Here is a 21,923-nt window from a genome sequence, read left to right on the forward strand (position 1 = left end):
TAGAATAGAAAGTTTTTTTTTTAGTTGCCCTCCAATCACTTTGACTATTAAAAAGGACACTATCCCTTTCAATTTTCAATCGACTGAGCTTTTTTTGAAGTTTCTGCGACAACAAATGACCATCTCAAAACTTCTATCAGATGCATTTCGGCAACTCTGTCTCAGTAAGGGCACTTAGACTTCTGATCAGCAGTACAATGAGCCACTTTCGAAGTTTATACGATCACCTTTTTTATTTAAACCTTAAATGTCCCAGTGTATTGCTTACAACCCTTGCCCTGAAGGTTGTGGGGGGGGGGGTGGCTATCTCAAATTTTGATTGAGTGTATTTGGGGAAATGGTGGGTGTGGCAGGGGAGCTAGTTGCCCTCCAGTCACTTTCGACTATTCAAAAGGGCACTAGCCCTTTCAGTTTCCAATCGAATGAGCCTTTTTTCAAGTTTCTACGACAACAAATAGCTATCTCAAAATTTCTATCAGATGTATTTTTTGGAAACTACGAAGTGGGGGGGGGGGTATCCACCTTCCCGTCACTCTGAATCTAAAGAGCACACTGAAACTTCTGATTAGCAATCTAATGAGCCCCTTTCAAAGTTTATACGATCACCCTTTCTATATAAACCTTATATGCCACCTGGGCATCACTTACAACCCTTACCATGTGGGCTCTGGGGGGAGGTGTCATTCTCAAAAACATAATTGCCGGACCTTTCAACTACATTGAACAAAATGGCTATCTCAAAATTTTTATCGGATGTGTTTGGGGAAATGGTGGGTGTGGAAACGGTGTTAGTTGCCCTCCAACCACTTTCGACTATCAAAAAGGGCACAAGCCCTTTCAATTTCCAATCAATTGAGCCCTTTTAGAAGTTTCTATGACAACTCCTTCGAAAGGAAGTGTCCTTGGTCTATAAGAAAAAAAATAATACATTGTGTCCACATTGCTCTTTACTTATGACCTATTGCACTGCCTAATTTACTTTTACCTATTGCACTGCCTATGATTCTATGATGAAGATAATATAAATACTTCACAATTTCTGATGATAATTGAATTTTCCAACCAAATTTTGATTTTTGTTTTTGAAAAAGTAAATTGCATTAAAATTTTTTTGCTCTTGGGAAATTAGGTGCTTTCATCTTTTTAAGCTGAAAAGAACAGCAACTGTAATTTTCGGGTCATCTTGTGCGTTTCACACTTTCATTCACTTCTACGTTTTCAGATTGAATGGGAGTGCAGATTCTCGCTTCTTGGAAAAGAAGCTCCGCCTGCTTATCAGTAAGTTAGATGAGGAAAGGAAGTCATATGATGGACTGATTAATATCCCAGAAATACCTGTGGAATCCCTTGCGGATGAATCCAAGTTTGGAACAACAGCTAGCACAACAGACCAGAACAAGGAGGGTGTTGAAATGAAAGTTCTTATCCAGGTCTGTCCTCCGTTGGCGTTTTTTCTTTTCTTTTTTCTTTAGATTATCTGCTTCAAGGGTTTTAAGCCGGGATTATTTGTGTCTTTTGGGGATACTAAACTATATTCAGACGTCTTACTGGGTACAACTGTAAGGATTAGTGAAACAAGGGAAATTTAGGTTTTTTTCTACCAAGCTTGAAATGTTAACCTTGTGCTGCTTTAATTAAGATTTCTCTTTCTTTTAGCTATGGAAAATTTGTCTTTTTACCGCTATTGTCCTTATTTTACCCAGTTTTCTCAGGTGAAATTAAGTTTTCTTGGCTCTGTAGAGCTTTGTAAACTATTAAGGTTTGCTTCGATGAATTAGGTATACGTGAAAAAAATTAATTTGTTATTCATTTTTTGTTGGTTTTTTAATCACGAATATTACAGTTAAGATTGTGATGAAATTAGAAAATGTTCTATTTGCATGAAATGAGAATGCAGAGAAAAATTTAACTAGCTATTTTGAAATTTACTAGCAATTTTTTCGTTTCTTTTACCGTAAATGTTACAGGGTTCCATATATAATATTTTACGGTAAATGTTTAGACAATCAAGTGTCAGAGTAGAGATTTTTTTTCCTCTGAGAAAAATAGTAATAGTTTTTTTTGACGATGTACCTCCCTTGATTAAGGGGTGACAAAAGGGCTTTTGGAATTTTAATAGTAACCCATTTAAATTTGAACACATATCAACATATTGGAGATCTGTCCAGAAAGAAATAACTTTGAGCAAAAAATTTTTACTTTGAATCTGGGTTTCAAAATAATGTCTTTTTAATTCAATTTTATAAGATTAGTAAGTAATTGTGAAACTAATTTTCTATTAAAAGTAAGGTAAATTTATGTCAAAAGCTGAGAGCAACAGACCAGAACAAAATGAATAGGGTTTGATCTGCCGTTGCTCTGAAACGGAATCAAATAGCTGATAGTACTTTACCAAATGTACTTTACCAGACAGCTACTAGTCTGGGAAGCTTATGTTTCAGATAATTCCCAAGTAACGTGCTGAATATTGAGATGCCAGGTGAGGCGGAAAATGTGAGTTCCAGCAGAAAGACGAAGAAACTTTCGCTCAGCCATTTGATGTATTTTTTATTTTATTCACTTGGCGACAATTATTTCAGAGCTTGAGTTCTTTTTCAGGCCACTGTTTTAACTAAAATTGACGAAGGGTTATGGGGAATAAGTTCTAGACAGATATTTTTTTAGTCTTTGAGCCGGAAACTTTGCATTTCACATCTGTAGTACTGACACAACATGGAAAAGGGAAATAAACACAAATGAAAGACTGCATTCATTGATTGAATCGGTTTGTTTCTGTGATAAATTGTAATACAAGGGGCCTTGTAGGTTTACATTCGTTGACTAAAAACAAATTAAATTAACACAAACATTAACATCCCATTAAAAGGTTTTAGCAAAATCAACAAAAAAAAGAAAAGTGATTCAAAGAGATGATCTTAAGTTTGATACAGTTGTAAGAGCAGAGTAGGCTGTTTCTTTTTTCAGGTCTATGTAAGAAATATTTTATGTAGCTTATGGATATCCTGTGAATTTTATGTAGTTGAAATAAGTACTACTAGGAAAAAAAACATAGATATCTAGATCTAGGGACTATAATAATAATAACAATAATAATTTATTTTTGACCCGCTACAAAATAAAAACGGAGTATCAATAAAAGAAACAAAACAAACACTACACAAAACAGAAAAAACGAGAAACTAAAGCAAACGAGTAAGGCCTCCGTGGGCGGGCAGATACTTATAAGTAGACTGGGGTATTTTGCCAGCAAGCTCCGTGAGCTTCGACCCAATATCCGGGAAACTATAAATAGATGTGAGGCTCCTATTCCTATACCATGGAGGCAGATACAATAGAAAACGGGAAAACCGGAAATAATAAGAACGAATTGAACTGATATCTTTTTTATGAAAAATAGGGTAAATACCAGAAAGAAACAAAACCGAATGATCTGTAAAAACCGAGTATAGTTTAGCAAGAGACTTTCTATTGTATCTACCTCGGTTAGCAACAATTTTAGAGTAACTTAATTGGATTTTCTTCTTGCAATCAGCAACAGCGAGAGTCCGTAAGGATTTTAGTGTTTTACTAACGTTAATTCCCAGCCACCGAAATGAAGAAACCGACGGGATAGAAAAAGATCCACAGATTAGAGGAGTAGTGATATTACTATTAAATGAAAGATATTCACATTTTGAAAGATTAAGAGAAAGTCCAATCGCATGAAGTTTAGATGCTACTTTTGAAACAGACAAAGAGAGCCATTTTTTAGTATTACTGATCAAAAGAATATCATTCGGATAGGCCAGATAAGAAATATTTACAGAATTAAGGATGCAAGTAGGTGGGATAGAGGAAAGGACAGATGATATACAAAGTTTGAAAATAGGGGGGAAAGGACAGCACCTTGCCTTACTCCACATCGAACTGAAATTTTACTATCTGAAACCCTCATATCCGTTTTAATCCGCAAAAAGGAATTTGAATACCAATATCTAAGAAAAAAAAATTACTGATATGTTGATACCGTGACTAAAAAGGGAAAAGATAGCTTGGGAATGTGTAACAGTGTCAAAGGCTTTGGAGAGATCCAAAGCACATACATATAACTCGAATCCCTTTTTAGTAGCCTCAGTGAGAATATTAGCCAAAACTCGATGAGCCTGCTGGCAACCTGCCCCAGCTGAAAACCCAATCTGATTTTCACCAAAATATGCCGAAGAATTAACTGATGGGAGGAGAAGATACTCAAAAATTTTGCTTATATTGCAGGAAATCGTTATTGGCCTGTAAGATGCACACTCAGTCGGAATCTTTCCTCCATTCAGGATCGAAGTAACTGTTCCGCACAAAAAACTTTCAGGCACAACCGAGGTGTATAAGCACATTTGAAACAGAAGTTGTAAATGTTGGACTAGAGCTGGACAATCAACATTTAGGTGTTTGGTACTTATACCATCACCATCAATAGAGCTAGACTTAAGCTTCTTTATAGCTTGTGCCACCGAAACTAAATTAACTGGGAGGATCTGGTTCTGGCGGAGTGATATGGGAAGCGCAGAAATAAGAAACCTCATAAAGGTAGCATGAACAAAATGGTTTATAGTGTTGAAAATCTGGTCGTAATATTTGCACCAAGCAGCAGGACTAATTGGGCTACTTGTTGACGAAGAATCATCGATTTTATTTGAATTTACCACATTTTTCCAATCTAAATTACTTGACGGGAATTTGCAAATTTTAGATTTTGCAGACCGTAAATACTTTTTATACTCTAATTTAGTTTTCTGTTTAAGATGAAATACTACACCGCTACGTGGTCGTTCGCAAGAAACCCAAATACGTAGCCAAAATTTGGCTTTATTTTTCACTGATTTTAGACCCGGATCCCATGACCATTCAGGCTTCCGTGTATTAAATTTAACACGTTCTTCGGGAACAGCCACCCTCCCAGCTTCCTTCATGCATGATATAATATCAAAATAATATTTATTCAGAAAATTCTTATCATTTACAAATTTAGATCCAACCTGAAGTAGCTGAAAAGGAACTTTTATCCTAGACAAAAAAGCTGTAAGGGTAGAAATATAAAGAGCCCAATTAGCCTTATTCCAATTTCGTCTGGTAAACCATCTACGATTCCCACGTCTAGTAGAACTATCTTGCGACAGAGAAATACTAAGCATGAAGGAAATTGGTAGGTAGTCTATATCGCTTTCTATTTCATGTACAGAAACAGTCGAAACAGATAAATTAGGAGAGCAAAGAACATGATCAATATTAGTAAGGCTCCCAGAATGATGGATGTAAGAAAACAGACGATTCTTGTCCACTAGCTTAAACTCAGATAAAGACTCGAAAACCATATCAGACCGAATATTTGAATTCAGTAAATCAGCATTAAAATCCCCGGCGACAACAAGTTGATAACCGAGAGATGATGCGGATTCTGTCACTTTTTTCAAAACACTACAGGTCTTGGCAAACTTATTCAGTGATTGAACCGACTTACGATCACAAGGAAAGTACACATTAATAAGTATTAAATCGGCAATTCGCACGGCCAAGAGGTTTTCGTCACTATGGAATAGCGCAGGCGTCGTGGATGAGAAGGAGTTACGTCTCAGTATACAGGCGAGGCCTCCGGAAGGTCTACCAAACGTAGATCTTGCAGCACTCACAAAAGTAATATGGTTTGCACTCCGTTTCAACAAGTTGGTATTATCTGAAGATAAAAGATGCTCTTGAAGACAAACGATGTCATAGTTGTCATACTCCATTCTCTGCATCATCTATAATATTTCTGCAGTAGATATCGGTGTTATATTCAATGTTAAGTCTGGACTGTTATTACCAAGATAGTCATAAAAAAAGGATTACCCTCCTCTTTGTTAATTTCGTTCCTAACACCAGGTACAATAATCGAAAATTGATTCTCAAACTCTCGGCTAAAAGCAATGCTCTTAAAATATCTTCTTTTTCTGACTAGAAAAGTCAGTATAATTTGTTTCAATGCTATTTTAAGCGTGGTTTTGAACATATTTAAACAAATAATTGACTTTTGTTCTATAGGAAATGATGAGTCTGAAGGAAGAACGAGCCGAACTCAGGTGTCGTCTTTTCGACTATGAAAGAAAAGAAGAAAGTCGAGTTGTTCCTAAGTACTTCCCTGGACTCACTACATGCCTTCAGGTAAAAATAAGCTATTACTAAGACATTAGCACTTAAATGAATCTTTCAAAAATCATATTGTTTCTATTAATGTTTACTGACTAAAATTTGTTTCATCATTAATTAAATCGTCAGACTTTGAAAAGTGAGCTTTCATTTTTGTTCATTGTGATTTCAAATCTTAGTTTTATTAGATTTGTCCTCAATTGGTATGTATAGAGTAGAACTGGACTCTTTAAATTTAAAAACAGAAAAGATTAAAATTAAAATATGAATTTTACATATATACAAAATGTCTCATCTGTAGTCATTTGTCCAGTATTAATTGTAAGTCTTGCTGAATTACATACCTATATGAGGTGGAGAGAAGAGGTCTTGCTCTATGACTGTGTTCCAATTTTACATTCGAACAACTTTGCCAAAATTTCGTTTCATTAGCGAGATTTAAAACACATAGATAATGTTTCAAATTATAAAATAGTATAAAGTGTTGTTGCAAGTTAACCTGCCAGTTGTTGTATATTGAAAGAATTGTGTTCTGGAATCTACTCTCAGTATTATTAGATACGACTTTCAACACTTGTGGGCTGATTAAAGCAATTGAACCATTAGTCCGCTGGCCGAGCAATTTCCCCAAAGTAAAAAAAAGTTGATGTTTACTTACTGATGTCTTGCTTGATTACAATTATATTGTCAACTATAGTGTCTACTCGATTCTGTACCTGTGGTTTTTCTTAGGGTTCTTATTTGTGAAAAACCCGCAAAGCATTAAAAGAGACATTTCGTTTTGTCATCATTTATCGTCAAAACTAGGATAAATTTCGTATTTTTGTAAATTTGAATAAAATCCTGGTTAATAATAAAATTAGTTTAAAGAATTTTTCAATTATTTACTATTAATTCAACTTGAATTTTGGGGTGGAGGCTCCTCTTTTTATTTCATTTTTTTTTTCTTCGTTATTTTGAAATTATTGGGTGTTTTGTTTTTTGTTACCATGTGCAAAGTTGAGAAGCTGTCTTTTTATTCTGGTATTTAGAAATAGTGTTATTTATTTATTGTTGACTATATAACCCATACACGAGTTAACCTCATCATGGGTCATTAATTTAATAGTTTTGTAAAAAAAAATTATTGATTATTCAAAAACTTGAAGTTGAATCAGAATAATTGTCATTGCTATTATGCGTCATTTCAAAAGTCTAATTATGTATGAAAATACGTAATCGTCTTGTTTCTTGCGGATTTTAGGATCCTGAAATTGTTGACAGTTGGATAAAAATAAGATAAAATGACACTTTTCTGATTCTTCGCTTTCCATATTTTTCGATTTTGGTTTTGTTTTCCTATTTCTAATCCTCTTCCTTTTTGTCAATGACTGAGATGACTGAGATCACTGGTTAGGCAGTAAAAAAAGGTTTAAATGTCGAGTGATGAAAATCTTAGTGTCTTTCATTAACGATTTGTCACTGTTGCGTGTAAATTGTGGGCAAGCAAAATCACTGGCTATTTTATCAATATGATGTTTCACTATAATCACTGTGGTAAAACAACGGATATGACGGTGAAAATGTTGTAACTGCGAATGGTGGGCTACGCCAGCTACGACTGCACGAGGCTCCAATGATTAGTGGGTCTACGTTTTCAGTTAACATATGTGAAAACTGAATAGCTGCTTCGTGAACTGAAGATCAAAAACCGATTGGCAATTGAGTTATTTGCGAATTGTAATTACAAACCAACCGTAGGCGCCGGCTTAAATCCATCTGGAAAATTCTCCCGTGGAAAACCCCCCGGGAAATTATCCCTCCTCAGACAATTCTTCCCCTCCCTTCACATAAAGCAGCCACAGAGGAAATACAAAGTAGGTACCTGGAAATGTCAATCAGATATCCTAAGGTGTAACCAAAGGACCAGATATCAAAAAGGATTTTAAGATAGGGGCCGGTTGGCCTCCAATCACATTCGACTTATAAAAAAGGAATATATCTCTCAATTTCCGAATGACCATCCTCTAATAAGACCATAAAGGGGAGGTCAGGGACATGAAACGGGCTACTGCCCTCAATCGTTGAAGAAATTTTACCAATTTAGGGGTTTAGTGGTACCTTTTACTTTCATAATTACAGTTTAGACCAGAAATATTCCGAGAAATCAAGAGAAATTAAATATAAATTTCAATCTTTACCCCCCCCCCCCTGCTCCTTTCTTAGAACTAATTCTGGTTTCATATGAAGGCACAATGAGAGTTAAAATGTTTAAGCATGAAAGTGCACCTTTAAAGCATCTAGACCCCCCCCCCTCCTTAACAATAATTGAATTAGCTTCCTTCATACATATTTATACCACCCTTTCCTTGAAAATTGTTTCAAAACAACGGACCACTTGCTTAGCTTACAGCTTTTGCCTCGGGGGCTGGGGAGGGGTTTTTCAAACCCAGAGGCATTATTATTTAACCTTTGGGCTATTTTGAACAAAATAGCTGTATCAAAATTTTGATCGGATGCGTTTGGGGAAACAGTTTGAGGGGTGGCTTGTTGCCCTTCAATCACTTTTGACTCTTTAAAAGGGCACTATAAACTTTAATTCGCAATAGAATGAGCCCCCTCCGAAGCTTATACGAACACTCCTTCCGTATAAAGTGCCTCTGTGAGAAAAATAAATAAATAATGATGCATGGAACCCTTGCGTCTCTTCACGATAGGCAACGCTATAGTATTGCTTCTGACTTAAATAAGTGAGAAGTACTTTTAATTTTCCTTCTAGTAAACATCCGAAGTAATCCAGTAGAATATGGGGGGAGACGCCTATACCTCCCAACCACTTACCCTTTTGTGAATATCTTATCATTTTAATTTTGGGAACTTGTATAATTTAGCCGCCGAACGGCAGTTGTTGCGCTTAGGTCATGTTTTAATTGTAAGGTTATCATTTCTGAAATACCAAAACCTACCTTATTTTGTTTAATCCCCTTTAATCTAGGTAGGTAAACCAGTCCATAAGAAGGACTTGTTAGCTGCAAAATTAGTTTGAAATTTGCTATCTCCAGTTCCTAATTGATGTTTTGATCATTTATAAGACATTGAAAATTAAATAAGAAGTTTTTGCTGTAAAAAATAATAATCAAATTTGGAAAATTCTGGTTTCATAAATCCTTATGAACGGGGAAAATATCAAAATAAAACTAATATAATTGGTATATATGAAGAAGAAGGAGAAAAACAACATAAGACATAAGAAGGCAAAGAAAGACACACAAGAAGAAGAAAGAAAACACTGAAACGTTATGAAAAAACGAAAAGAAAAGTCATATTGGACAAAATCCAATAAGTATTAATTTCCTACCCGTCTTTCTTTTCATTTAGTGTATATCATTGTTTTTGTTTTGTTTTTTATTCTGTGATCAGGAGCTTAGCTTTAGCATTTTTTAGTGGGGGGGGGGGGGGGAACTTCCTTACCCAAACAATGCTACTGCCTATGATTCGTATAAAAAAAAAATAAAAAAAAATTCGTCGCTGAAAGCTGGATGTGAGGTCAAAATATTCGACAGTTGTTTATCTTATTTTTGCTGTCCAAAAAATTGTATCTGTTTTTAGTTTTGGTCTATTATAGTCTACTAGCTGTTGCGGTGGCGCTTCGTGCCACCCCAACACCTAGTTGGTGGGCGTACTTCGCGCCCCCCCCCCGCGCGCGTAAGTCGTTACGCGCCATTGTAGTTGTGTCCCTGTGTCCCACCTGTGAATATAGATAGATATATATATATATATATTTTTAATTACGTAAAACTTGCGAATATACAACATTCTTCGCTGTCCCATTGTCTGTACATATAAATAGATTGTCAGGTTTACCGACTCTTGAACATGCAACATATAATTGTCCATGGGAAAAACAATCCGTATTCAGATCTATACCTCATTATTCTAATGATTGCCCTTGAGCTTTGTTGATGGTGATTGCTGATCAAACATTCCCTGTGACCCCATCGTCATTTATATACCCCCCCTGTGCCCCCCGGCGTCCCCGTTGTAGTTGTGTCCCTGTGTCCCAGTCGTAATTTATAGTCGACAAACATGACGTCAGTCGACACACAAACATGACGTCAGTCGACACACACGTCCCAGTCGTCATTTGTGTCCCGGTGTCCCAGTCTGTAATTTCTCTTCGAGTGTCCCGGTCGTCATTTATATTCCCTGTGTCCCGGTCTGTATATACATTCGTTTTTGAATTGGTATGTGATGAAATAAATTTTTTGTTATTTTCCTTTTTTTAGTTTTTTTTTTTTTTTGATTTTACCTTTTATTTAGCTTTTTTAGTTTTTTTTCTTCTTTTTTTTAGTTTTTTTTTGTAGTTTTACCTTTTTTAGTTTTTTTCTTATAAATATTATTTTATAATTTTATAAATATATTATTTTATAAATTTTATTTTTATATTTTTTAGTTTTCTTTTTCTCCTTTATTTTTCAGTTTTTTTTAGTTTTTTTTCTTTTTAAGTTTTTTAGCTTTTTTAGTTTTTTTAGTATTTTCTTTTTAGTTTTTTTGTAGTTTTTACCTTTTTTAGTTTTCTTTTTCTCCTTTGTTTTTCAGTTTTTTCCTTTTTTAGTTTTTTTTCTTTTTCAGTTTTTAGTTTTTTTTAGTTTTTTTATTAGTTTTTAGTTTGTTTGTTTAAGTTTTTTGTAGTTTTTACCTTTTTTAGTTTTTTAGTTTTTTTTAGTTTTTAGTTTTTTACCTTTTTTTATTTTTTTAGTTTTTAGCTTTTTTAGTTTTTTTAGTATTCTGTTTTTAGTTGTTTTTTTTATTCCCTGTGTCCCGGTCTGTATATACATTCGTTTTTGAATTGGTATATGATGAAATATAGTTTTTACCTTTTTTTTAGTTTTTTAGCTTTTTTAGTTTTTTTAGTTTTTTCTTTTTAGTTTTTTTTTAGTTTTTTAGCTTTTTTAGTTTTTTTAAGTATTTTCTTTTTAGTTTTTTTTTTAGTTTTTACCTTTTTTTAGTTCTTTTTTCTTCTTTTGTATTAATGCTAAAGCCAAGGTTCGAACCTGGAACCTCTCGGACCTAGAACCTGGAACATAACGCTTTACCAACTCAGCTACTTCGGCTTGAATACATTCGTTTTTGAATTGGTATATGATGAAATAATTCAGACGTCATATGCGGACAGATACACACAAACAAACAACTTATTAATATATATAGATTACAACAAATTATTTGTCTTTTTCTTAGGTTTGCAATTCTGTTTTTGAGCAAGGTGCAACGAAATAAGTCAAAGCGTCAGGTAAATCAGCATACTAAAATGGGGTAATCCTGTATCTTTCAAGTTACTTTATAAGGACAGATCTGAAAGATCTCATTTGATTGCTCATGGGAAACTAAGCTTAGGTATATGTGTTTTCCAATTGTATCTTATCTAGAGATTTGATATCAAAAATTCCAATGGAGCAGGATGTGCAAGCTCAACTGCTGTTTTAAGCTAAAACATGTTGACTTGAAATGCAACCTGTGTTTTTGCGAAAATAATTAAAATTCAAAAATTAATGCTAAAACGCCATAATAAACAAGGAATACTCATCATTTGCTTTGCATCATTCTAAATTTTACTTAGATTTCATGAATATAGGTTTTTGATTGCTTTTAGCTCAGTAAGCTCAAAGTGCTTAAACACTTTGTTGTAACTTATGAAAAAAAATTCTGAGCAACTTGCTCAGAAAACTTTCATAATCTACAGTTTATTCTGTCAAAAATTTTCAAAAGCGATAATTGAACACTTCCCCTTATAGAGTGTAAAATCGAAAAACCTTAGTCTTTCCAGTAAAATTTCTCATTGGGGAAAGTACTGTCGCTAACTTTACTCCTTCCAGTTCCAAAAATTGTAGGGAGGTATATGGACTAACAACAAGTCCTTTCACCTCTTTGACTTCTTCTTCAGAAAAACTAGCTACTGGAAGCGCTATTCTGCTCCAGTCTGCGAACAATGGATATATACAATTATGAACAATAATACACTGTTATTGATTGTGGGAAGTGCGAGTACCTGAGCTACCTGTCCCCAGCAGTTTAAGGCACTAGGCCGGCCGGTACCAATACGGCTCTTCCTACTCATTCCCGCTCTCTTCTGCACAATCAAAAATTATGGATAAATCGCGTCCCATTAAAAATTGACTTCTTCAAGCTTTAATCCTTATTAAACAATATTTCTCTTCTTTAAGGTATCAATTGCTGCCTTAAATATCTTACGATCAATTTCCCATGGCAGGTTAGAATCCAGGATAGCTGTATAAGTATTTGGAATCTTAGCCAAGGAGCAGAAACGCTTAAGAGCAACAGTCTCCTCACTCTGAGCCTGGCAATCAAATAAAATATGCTGGATTGTTTCCTCTGTTGAAAAGCAGATTCGGCATAAAGGGGAATGATGTAGCTTCCAATTAAATAACAAGCTATTTAGAAGTAGGGCACCTGATTTCAGTCGGTAATATAGCACTGTATTTAATCTTGTATGAAATGGAGATAACATTAATGTACTGTGATTAACTTTGGATCTTTGCCTGATAATATCTCGTGAATTGAGGTCAGAGGAAGGACTAGGAGATAACATGGAAGCCTTTGCTGCTAGAGAATCAGCCATATCATTATATTTTATACCTTTATGACTAGGAACATGTTGAAAATAAACTTCATTTTCCTTGATCTTAAGATTAAGAAGCTGTCTTCTAATATTATATAAATCTTTGTCATTAGCAATTCTATTAATATTTTGGATCAGTAGTAATGCTGATTTAGAGTCAGAGAGACAGAGTATATTTTCAGATTCAATGTTATAATTTATAAGAGCATCCAAGGCCAGGCGGATGGCACATAATTCAGCAGACAGGATAGAAGATCCCAATGGGAGAGGAGAGTAAATATTCAAATTCAGGGATGGGATACATGCTCCTGCTCCAGCTCTTTCCCTCTGGACGGATCCATCAGTATATATTTTTCTATAGTTGGGGTAAGCCTTTGAGATGTGTTCAGCCAAAATAGTCTGGATCTCATAATTAGGAATCAAATCTTTACTAATATAGATAAGTTCTACTTGACAGCTTGGAGGACTCATTTCCCATGGGGGGGGACTCAGTAAAGGGATATGCATGAAGCGAATGTTGATTCCAGTTTGGGACCTCCAGTTGAAACTGATTCCATGATGAATGGGCATTGGGACAGGCTGACTTCTCAGCAAAGGTATGTGCATATACAGCATGCTTGGCTCCATAAGCCTGGATTTGCGAGAAATACTTTATCCTTAGACTAGATGCTCTTTCACTTAGGGACACCAATCCTGACAGTGTTCTTAACTTTGACAGAGGAGTATGCTTATGCACACCCAAAGCTATTCGAATAGCAGAATTTTGTAAAGATTCAAGGATTTTGAATGAGGATGGGGGACGAGCTGAAAATATTTGAATCCCATATTCTATATTTGAACGAATATATAATTTGTAAAAATCCAAAATAATCTTTGGGTGACATCCCCACTTACTTCCAGCAAGTCTTTTTAGAATACAAAGTCTCTGAATAATCAGAGATTTCAAAGAATTAATATGTTCATGCCACTGCATTTTAGAATCCATTAATAAACCAAGTAACTTCACTGAATTGCAATATGGGATCTCCCTTGAGAAAATTGTCAGAGGATTAGGAGGATCTAGAGTACCATTAGTAAATATAATGGCTTTAGTTTTACTGATTGATATTGGGAAGCCAAATGCTAAAGAGAATCTCTGGACTAGACTTATATCATGTTGAATAAGGCTTTGAAGAAGGCTAATATCCCTTCCTGACTTCCAAATGATCAAATCATCTGCATAAAGGCCAAATGATGCATGAGATACTTGAAATTCAGAAACATACAAGTTGAATAGAAGAGGACTCAATATTGCACCTTGAGGAAGTCCTCTCGTAAGGACTTTGCTCACTTCTAGACTGATTTACTTGAACGTAAAAATATCTATCAGTTAGAAAAGACTTTATAAAACTTATAAAAGGATACGGGAAGTCAAGATTTATTAGGATTTCCAATAATTTATTGTGGACTACATTTCCATAGGCATTCGACCAGTCAAACAGAACAGCCATTGTGACATGTCTTTTTTTGAGAGAGTTACAAACATCAATTTCTAGCCGGGTAATGTTATCTAAAGAGCTATGTCCTTTTCTGAAACCTGTTTGTTCACTAGGAAAGAGATTGTTGACTTCAGAAAACCACTCAATTCTTGATAAGACAAGCCTTTCCAGAACTTTACTAAAGGAAGGTAATACTGATATAGGACGGTAAGACCTGAGATCATTAGATGAATAAGAAGGTTTTAAAGCTGGGAATACCTGAGCAATCTTCCAGGCATCTGGGAACTTTTGACTTGACCAAATAAGATTATAAAGACTTAAGAGGGCTGTATGAAACACCTTTGGGGACTCAAGAATCCACTTCATATAAATACCGTCATAACCTGGGGAAGACTTGATGTTAAGAGAATTAAGTGCTACACAAAATTCATCTTGGGAAAAAGGTTTCATCAGAGTACCCTTATGAGAACAGGTAAGAGGGAGATTACAAAAAGGAGGTCGGCTGGGATGAAAATCTGAGCAATCGTTTTTAAAAACATTGGTAAACAGATCTGCCTTCTTTTTATCTGATACAACTGGATATCCATCCTGAATGATATCATATCTACGGTCATCATTTGGCTGCTTTCCACTATTTAGTTGGCTAATGAAATCATGGACCTTTGAAATTGGGGTTCTAAAACTGATACTTGAGCTGAAATTCAGCCATCTACTCTGTTTAGCTCTCCTACAAATTAGTTTCACCTTAGCACATGACTGCTTATAAAAGATTGCTGTTGACTGAGATGGGTGCTTTTGAAACATTTTACGAGCCTTTCTTTTTGCCAGAACTGCAACCCTACACTCATCATTCCACCAATTCTTGGGTCTTTTGGAGCCATTGTAAAAACGTACCCTAGTCATTGGAATTGCCGATTTAGCTGACTCCAGCAGGATTGATCTCAAATTAGACTCAATGGCATTAATATCATAATTAGGAGAAACAAAGGAAAAATCTACTTCATTTAATATCTCACGAAAAAGGGACCAATTACCTTTGGAGTTGATAAATGTAGGGACGTAGGGTTTGGGAGTGTAGCATAAATCTTGAAATGATGTAAGAATTGCACAATGATCAGATTGGAGAGACGACACCTTTACCATCTGAACTAAATCATAATATGAAGAAGGACCTAGAAGCAAATCTATAGTTGAGAAAGAGTTAGAAGAAATATTATACCTGGTCTGAAAGTCAAATGGAGTGAAAATCAAGGTGTCAGGAAAATTGGACAATATGTACTCTATTCCTCTTCCTGCTTTGTTGCTACCTGCTGATTGTTCCCAGAGAGGACTGTGGGCATTAAAATCACCAAAAATAAAGGTATTATTACCTGATAATTCTGTTTCCAAGATACTTTGGATGTCCTTACTCCCACATGGATTATAAAAGGATTTTATGGCAAGATGGTTACCATTAGCTAAGGTAATTAATATGCCTACAACATCTATTTCATCCCTGTAGATAGTTAAGGGTTGAGGGGAGTGTTGGATTGAATCATGAACGAAAATTGCCACACCCCCTCCCTTTCTGTTAGTTGATCTATCCTTCCTGTAGCACTTGTACCCAGGCATTTTGATTTTCTTGTACTGATGAAGATTAGTGTCTTGTAGACAAATAATTCCAATTCTCTTATCATTTGCACATTGGATAAGATCAGCAAGTTTATTTGAATTTAAAGAGACGCAATTCCATTGTAGGATCTGTAGCTTAGTTAACATAGGAAGGGTTGAATAGGTGACCTGCATGATATTTTGAGAGAATGGATGATAATTCTGTTCCTATTTCATTGAAAATAGAATTGGAAAAGTAGTATTCTGCAATTTCTTTTGTTATACTGGCTTTTTTATCTTTAGCCATATTTGATTGTAATATTAGGTCCACTGATGCAACATATTTAATTAAATTAGTAATATGAGGTCCAACTCTATCTTGCATAGTTATGGCTTGAGTAGAAATATTAGGAAAAGCTGCCACTCTTTCAGACCAAGATTTAGGCTTAGTTTTAGGATTGTTGAGGGATGGACTAGCTTCAGCCACCTTGGGATGCTCCTTAGCCAATGGAGGGTAAGAAGTCTCAGTAGGAGGTATGAGTGCCTGATTTGGGTGGTTCTTGTGGACCTGTAGCCAGGGTTTTTGAGGAAGGGCTAAATTCCCTTCTTTGGCCTCATTAACTCTTGGACCTGATGGTACTTTTGACCGCTTGGCCAGCTCCATTGCAGCTATTGGGAAAGGAACATTTTCTTGAAGAGCAATCTTTAAAACTTTAGCTCGTTGAACATATTTAGGACATGAATTGTGATCTGTTGATTGATGTCTACCATCACAGTTTGTACATTTAGGCACTTCAGTGCATCTACTTTCTGTAGACAAGGAGTGATTACCAAGGCAATTAGGGCACCCTGGCACAGAAGAAGAACAATACTTAGATGAGTGACCAAGCTTAAAACATTTTGAGCATTGAAGAGGTTTTTCTTGGTATATTTTATGAGCTTTTTGCTGACCAAAAAGGAATACTGAGTCAAATTGGGAACTAGCAGGTAAGATAAAGAGGACACTCTTACAACTTCTTGTTCCCTTAGAATCTAGTTTGCCCATACGATGAACATCCAGAACCTCCAGCATTTCCCCCTTGTTGTTCATAAGGCCATCTTTCAAGTCGTCATTTGACAGTTCCAATGGTATGTTGTACAGTACTATTTTCTGAGAATTTTTCAGGGTTGGTTTCCACCATTCAGGTGTAACAGGGATATTGCCAATTTTATTTAGGCTAAGGGCTTTGTAGGCTTCATTTCTGTCTAGAAACATAACCATTAGTGAACCATCTCTGTTCACATTCACAGTGAAGCTGCATCTAAAAGTTTTGAAAAGATTCATTCTAATGTTAGTAATATTTTTGATAGAGAAGGATTGATCTTTTACTGTTGGAGCAAAAAGGATAATGGATTTGTCCTTTATCTCCACAGCTGGATTTGGGTTTGAGAGTCCCATTATTTCAGGAGGACTCATAGAAGGTTTTTTTCGTTTCTGTTTTCTGCCTACTGTCTGAAAATCCTCATTTAGCAGGTTTTCAGTTTCAGAGATTGGTGGCTCAGAGACAGTAATCATGGTTTCATTCAGGCTATCATCATTGGATATTGGAGATACAACAATAGGAATATCAGCTTCTGATAACCAATTAGATGCTTGGCCCCCTTCCCTGAGGGGGCTAGAAGTGTTAGGAAACATTGGGTTCAGGAAAGGGAAATTCCAGAAAACTCTAACCACGCAATAGATTTATATGAAAAGGCAAAATAATACTTCTCAAACAAAAGGAGTAGCAAGAGCTTTAATTCCTTTCACTCAGAAAATAAATGAAATCAATAATATAAATTTTTCATCAATTGATTTCTTCTTTTCTTCAATTTTCCTTTGAAAATTGTTTGAAAAATCTTTTTCAAACTCCTTTGAAAAGTCGCAGGAAATTTAATCTATATGATAATGGCTTTTAATGGCAGGATTGCCAGAGTTGCCAATATGGAAGAATAGCCACAGATGCCAAAATCACGGAATTTCCAGTTAAAATTTATTTTTGCATTAATCTTCGCAATCCAACAGTTTGAATTGTACTATAGCATGGTTAGAAAAAGAACTGATCATTGCTTTCAATATTAAACATGAACTTACTGTTTTAGTTAACATGTTGTTACAAAAATCAAATAAGTAAAAGTTAATTTATTTTCTAGGATCTTGTAGAAGCTGATAAGATGAATCCTGATTCCAATTTGGAAGTGAAAATTAGTCAACTCTCTCAGTTAATCCGATCAAGTGCTTTGGCTTATCAGTCAAAAGAAGACGAGTTAAATCAAACTATATCTAAAATGAAGCACATGCTCAAGTAAGTATTTGGAGTAGAAATTATCGAAATTTCAGCTGGACAGCACTCATCAAAGACGCTTTGTCATACCTAAGAACAAAAGATGTATCATACACACTTTCGAAAATGACCAGTTTGTAGCAATTTAAATGATATTTTGGGTGGCACTTTATCAGTTAGAGCTTTAGTTTTGTTCAGTCTCACCAACTCCGATTATTAAATACAATTTTACTCCTCTTAGCTCCCTAGCCCTTGATCTCCCAAGAGTAACTCCACAGCCATAGTTTTGCGACAGACAAGATTAACACCAAGGGTTTTCTGTTAGTGCTCTTTAAAACAGGACTGTGGAGACAATCAATGGAACTTGCCGATTCAAACTCAGAAGATTTTATTTTCAACTCTGATTCGAAGAGTATAGGTAATTTACAAGGGTGGAAGCTGGTGTTAGTGTCCGCATGAAAGTTTCCAATGCCATCTAGTACTTGCCGTTTCTTGGTATTTTCTTGAGCTTCATAATATATTTTGTTGGAAGCTGAGGTTGAACAATTATTACTATTTTAGTTTTACCAGCTATGCTAATTTTGTCTAGTTATCAATGTGGCAAAGTGCCAAGAGACGTTAAACTCTAGAATGTGTCCGTGATTTTTTTTTTTTTTTTGACATTATTAGCACTATGATAACTTTTTCTTCAACTTTTTATATATGATATTGGATTAAGGTGTTTCAGTCTGTAGAACAAGTAGGTGTTCATTTTCTCACTGCTAAGTAATGATCTAGTTACTTATCATTTCTTTCTTTGAAATAAACTAATATACGAATCGTGATTTGATTTTTTCGTCTATACCAGGTTCTTACTACATTAACTATACCATATATCAAGAGTTTATTACGTGTGCCTGATTCAAAACTGGAATTTGCCACAGCAATTCTAAAAATGCTTCAAAGTATTATTAGCGAGAAGCTATAGCAGGCCCGTTTGTTTTTCAAAAAGCTAATGGGTAAATCTGTTTCCCCATCTCATTCAGAAAATAAGATACGAATGATAATGTTTAGAGTTAGGCAGTGTGGAAGAATATATTCCTGGAGGTTTTGATCATTGACAAAGGAAAGCGTACACCTTATGCTTTATTTAGCGAAAACATACCCATTGGAATAATTACTGAAAATAATCTTTGTGTATAATTTCAGTACAAATAAAAACTCTCAAAACTAAATATTTGCTTTGTCGAGAATAAAACACTTAATTGCCACCCATCTGGCCAGGCCTCTAGAAACTAAATATTCTGGGCCACTTACCTTGTCCAGATATTAGAATGAGAATGGCTACTCGGTACCATGTCTGGGCATAAGGGGATGGAATAGGAGAAAAATAAGTTTGATATGAAAATCCCCCCTCCTCTTCCAAAAAGGGTGGCGAAGAAATAAAATTTTTCGGTATTTGTCACTCCCTGTTGGGAAAAAACTTAGTGAGCGCCCTCCAAGAATCTATCTGGGAGCAATTTAGAATTTAAAAGAGATACCAATGTTCTGGCAAATTCAGGGCCCAAAGATATTATCAGGTGTCTTTTCTATACACCAGTAATTCTGATGCTGACCATAATAAAGTCCAGTTACTCTTTGACATTTTTAGTCTATAAAAATTTGTAAAAGAGATAGGATGTATATTTCACTCCAAGTAAGACAGTATTGTGTAATTCTGGAACACCCTCTCTTAAACATCTCATAGTGTCAAATATTTCTCATTAAGTCTGTCCTTGACCCTCTGATTACACCCCAATGTAAAACTATTTTGGCTTTTGGATTATCACTAACTGAACATCCGAACTGCTAAGGACAAGGAAGAAAAATGTCGGAATACATTTACGCGAATTATTGGGAACTTAAAACTTGAATTTCGTTTTCTTTATTCATTAATGTAGGAGGTTGTAAGGGCTCTCACTGAGAATTTTTTCAGGTTTCTGCTGCAGCTGATTGGAAGGCAGAAGAGGGGTAGTCAATTTGAGCTCCAAACATTGGAAGAACTTCTGCAAAAGTGTCCACTCTAGCGAAGAGAACTGTTGCGTCTTTTGCATTCAGCAAAAATTATGTGCAATTTATTTTCATTTTAAAGCAATACGGTACCCTGCGCCGTTCCAAAGATTTAGCTACAATCGTTTATTGTATTAAAATAGATATATGCTTGTCCTTGGAGATTACATTTTATCTTTTATGTTCATTTGTGTTTTGTCTTCATTTGTGCCAGTCGAAGGGAGGTTGGTTATTTGTCCCTTGTTCTAGATTTTTATGCCTCCTTTGATTCTTTAAATACATTATTTTGTATTTTCGTTGAAAAATACCTTGTTTTGGTATTTTTGAAAATTGAAAAAAAAACTACCCCTCCCTCCACATTTCTGAATGGCTGTTTTTGATTGGCTTTGCTAAGAATTTCCTTAAAAAAATTCTGCAAGCTACTGTACATAGCCTCATCTACCTTAAGAGAAGCAACAATCTCAGCTTTCTTCCTAATTGGCAAAATAATTATTATTATTACTAATTCTGTTAATAATTAGTATTTGGCTTTGATTTCACCATAAGCGTATATATATATATATATATATATATAATATTTTTTTCACGTATCTTGTTTTGTAACTCAATCTTCAATAAGTAATTTTTTTCTCCAGTTTGTTAGGTTTTATATTTTGTTTGTTTTGGAAATCTATAACGGATAAATACTTTGTATTAGGATTTTATGGTAATTATGTGACGATTAACGTACTTGGTTCTTTTTCCTTTTAAATGCTGCCATAAAGAATGTGTAATTGTATATACCAGAATCTGATTAGTTGACAAGAACCTAGGTTTATCTCTTTATTGTATTTTTTAAGGCACACTTTGACTTTTTGATCGTAATTGTGCGTGTCAGTATTTTAGATATCCCTTTTTCAATTTTGTTTGTTTCTTTTATTGTTAGTGAAATAAAAGATGAAGACTATGACAGTTTTATTTTGACTTTGGGTCGTCACCACTAGCCTATACATCACATTGTTATCACTCAAGGTTCGAGTAATAGTTAAGCTCAATTTTTTACATTCTAAATATTTCCAAAATTAAAACTGAACCATTTCGAAATCTGAGGATTGCCAAAAAGAAGGACTTAGAGCGGAGTTTTTTCCTCTAAATATTGAGACTAGTTAACAGTTTTTTACTAGTCACTTGTTATTCTAATGTGATCTGTTTGAATCCAAAATTACATACTTTGGCCCCTTTCCAAGAATTATATCTTGGTTTGAGTAAAGTATTGATTGCATTATGGTAAATTATAACAAATATTGCATCGTTAGTGTAAGATATCGCCATATCCTCTTGGAAGACGCATAGTACAATCAACTAAGGAAATAGTGATTGCCCGTGGTCAAAATCATTGAACAGACCGTCTCTTCTATTGTAGTAACGACGAAAAGTTTTATTTATTTTTACAGCTACTATATATTTCAAATGTTACTAGAAGCACTGGTTTTGTAATTTTCAATAGTTCTATCTACATTTGTTGCTTGCCCAAGTTTTTCTCCCTTGTAGTCGAAGAGAAGTAGGACAAAGGAAATAGAAATAGCTTGTAAACATTGATAGAAGTTGATAAACAATTCGAATTTATTCCTTGTCTTAAACTTTGGTTCCTACTGTGCCTTCAGAGGCACACAAATTGTCGGCGAGTAGACTTCAATCCTCTCGTTTTTTTGGTGACAGTTGCTTCCGACTGACAGCCAGTGGAGGAGCATTTTCGGAAGCATAATATCT

At 35.0% G+C, this 21,923-nt stretch overlaps 1 protein-coding gene across 1 annotated transcript; it reads left to right on the forward strand.

Moving 5' to 3' along the window:
- Nucleotides 1-1,222: 1,222 nt before the first annotated feature.
- LOC136031078 (uncharacterized) lies at nt 1,223-21,120 on the forward strand (the record flags this gene model as incomplete). The annotated part of the gene is given in 4 exon segments (XM_065710349.1): nt 1,223-1,430; nt 6,052-6,171; nt 18,016-18,167; nt 20,101-21,120. Coding segments are annotated over 4 exon segments (571 nt in total), but the record flags the coding sequence as incomplete, so codon positions are not given.
- Nucleotides 21,121-21,923: the final 803 nt, after the last annotated feature.

This window comes from Artemia franciscana, chromosome 9 (assembly GCF_032884065.1).
Source record: "Artemia franciscana chromosome 9, ASM3288406v1, whole genome shotgun sequence".
Taxonomy (NCBI): Eukaryota; Metazoa; Arthropoda; class Branchiopoda; order Anostraca; family Artemiidae; genus Artemia; species Artemia franciscana.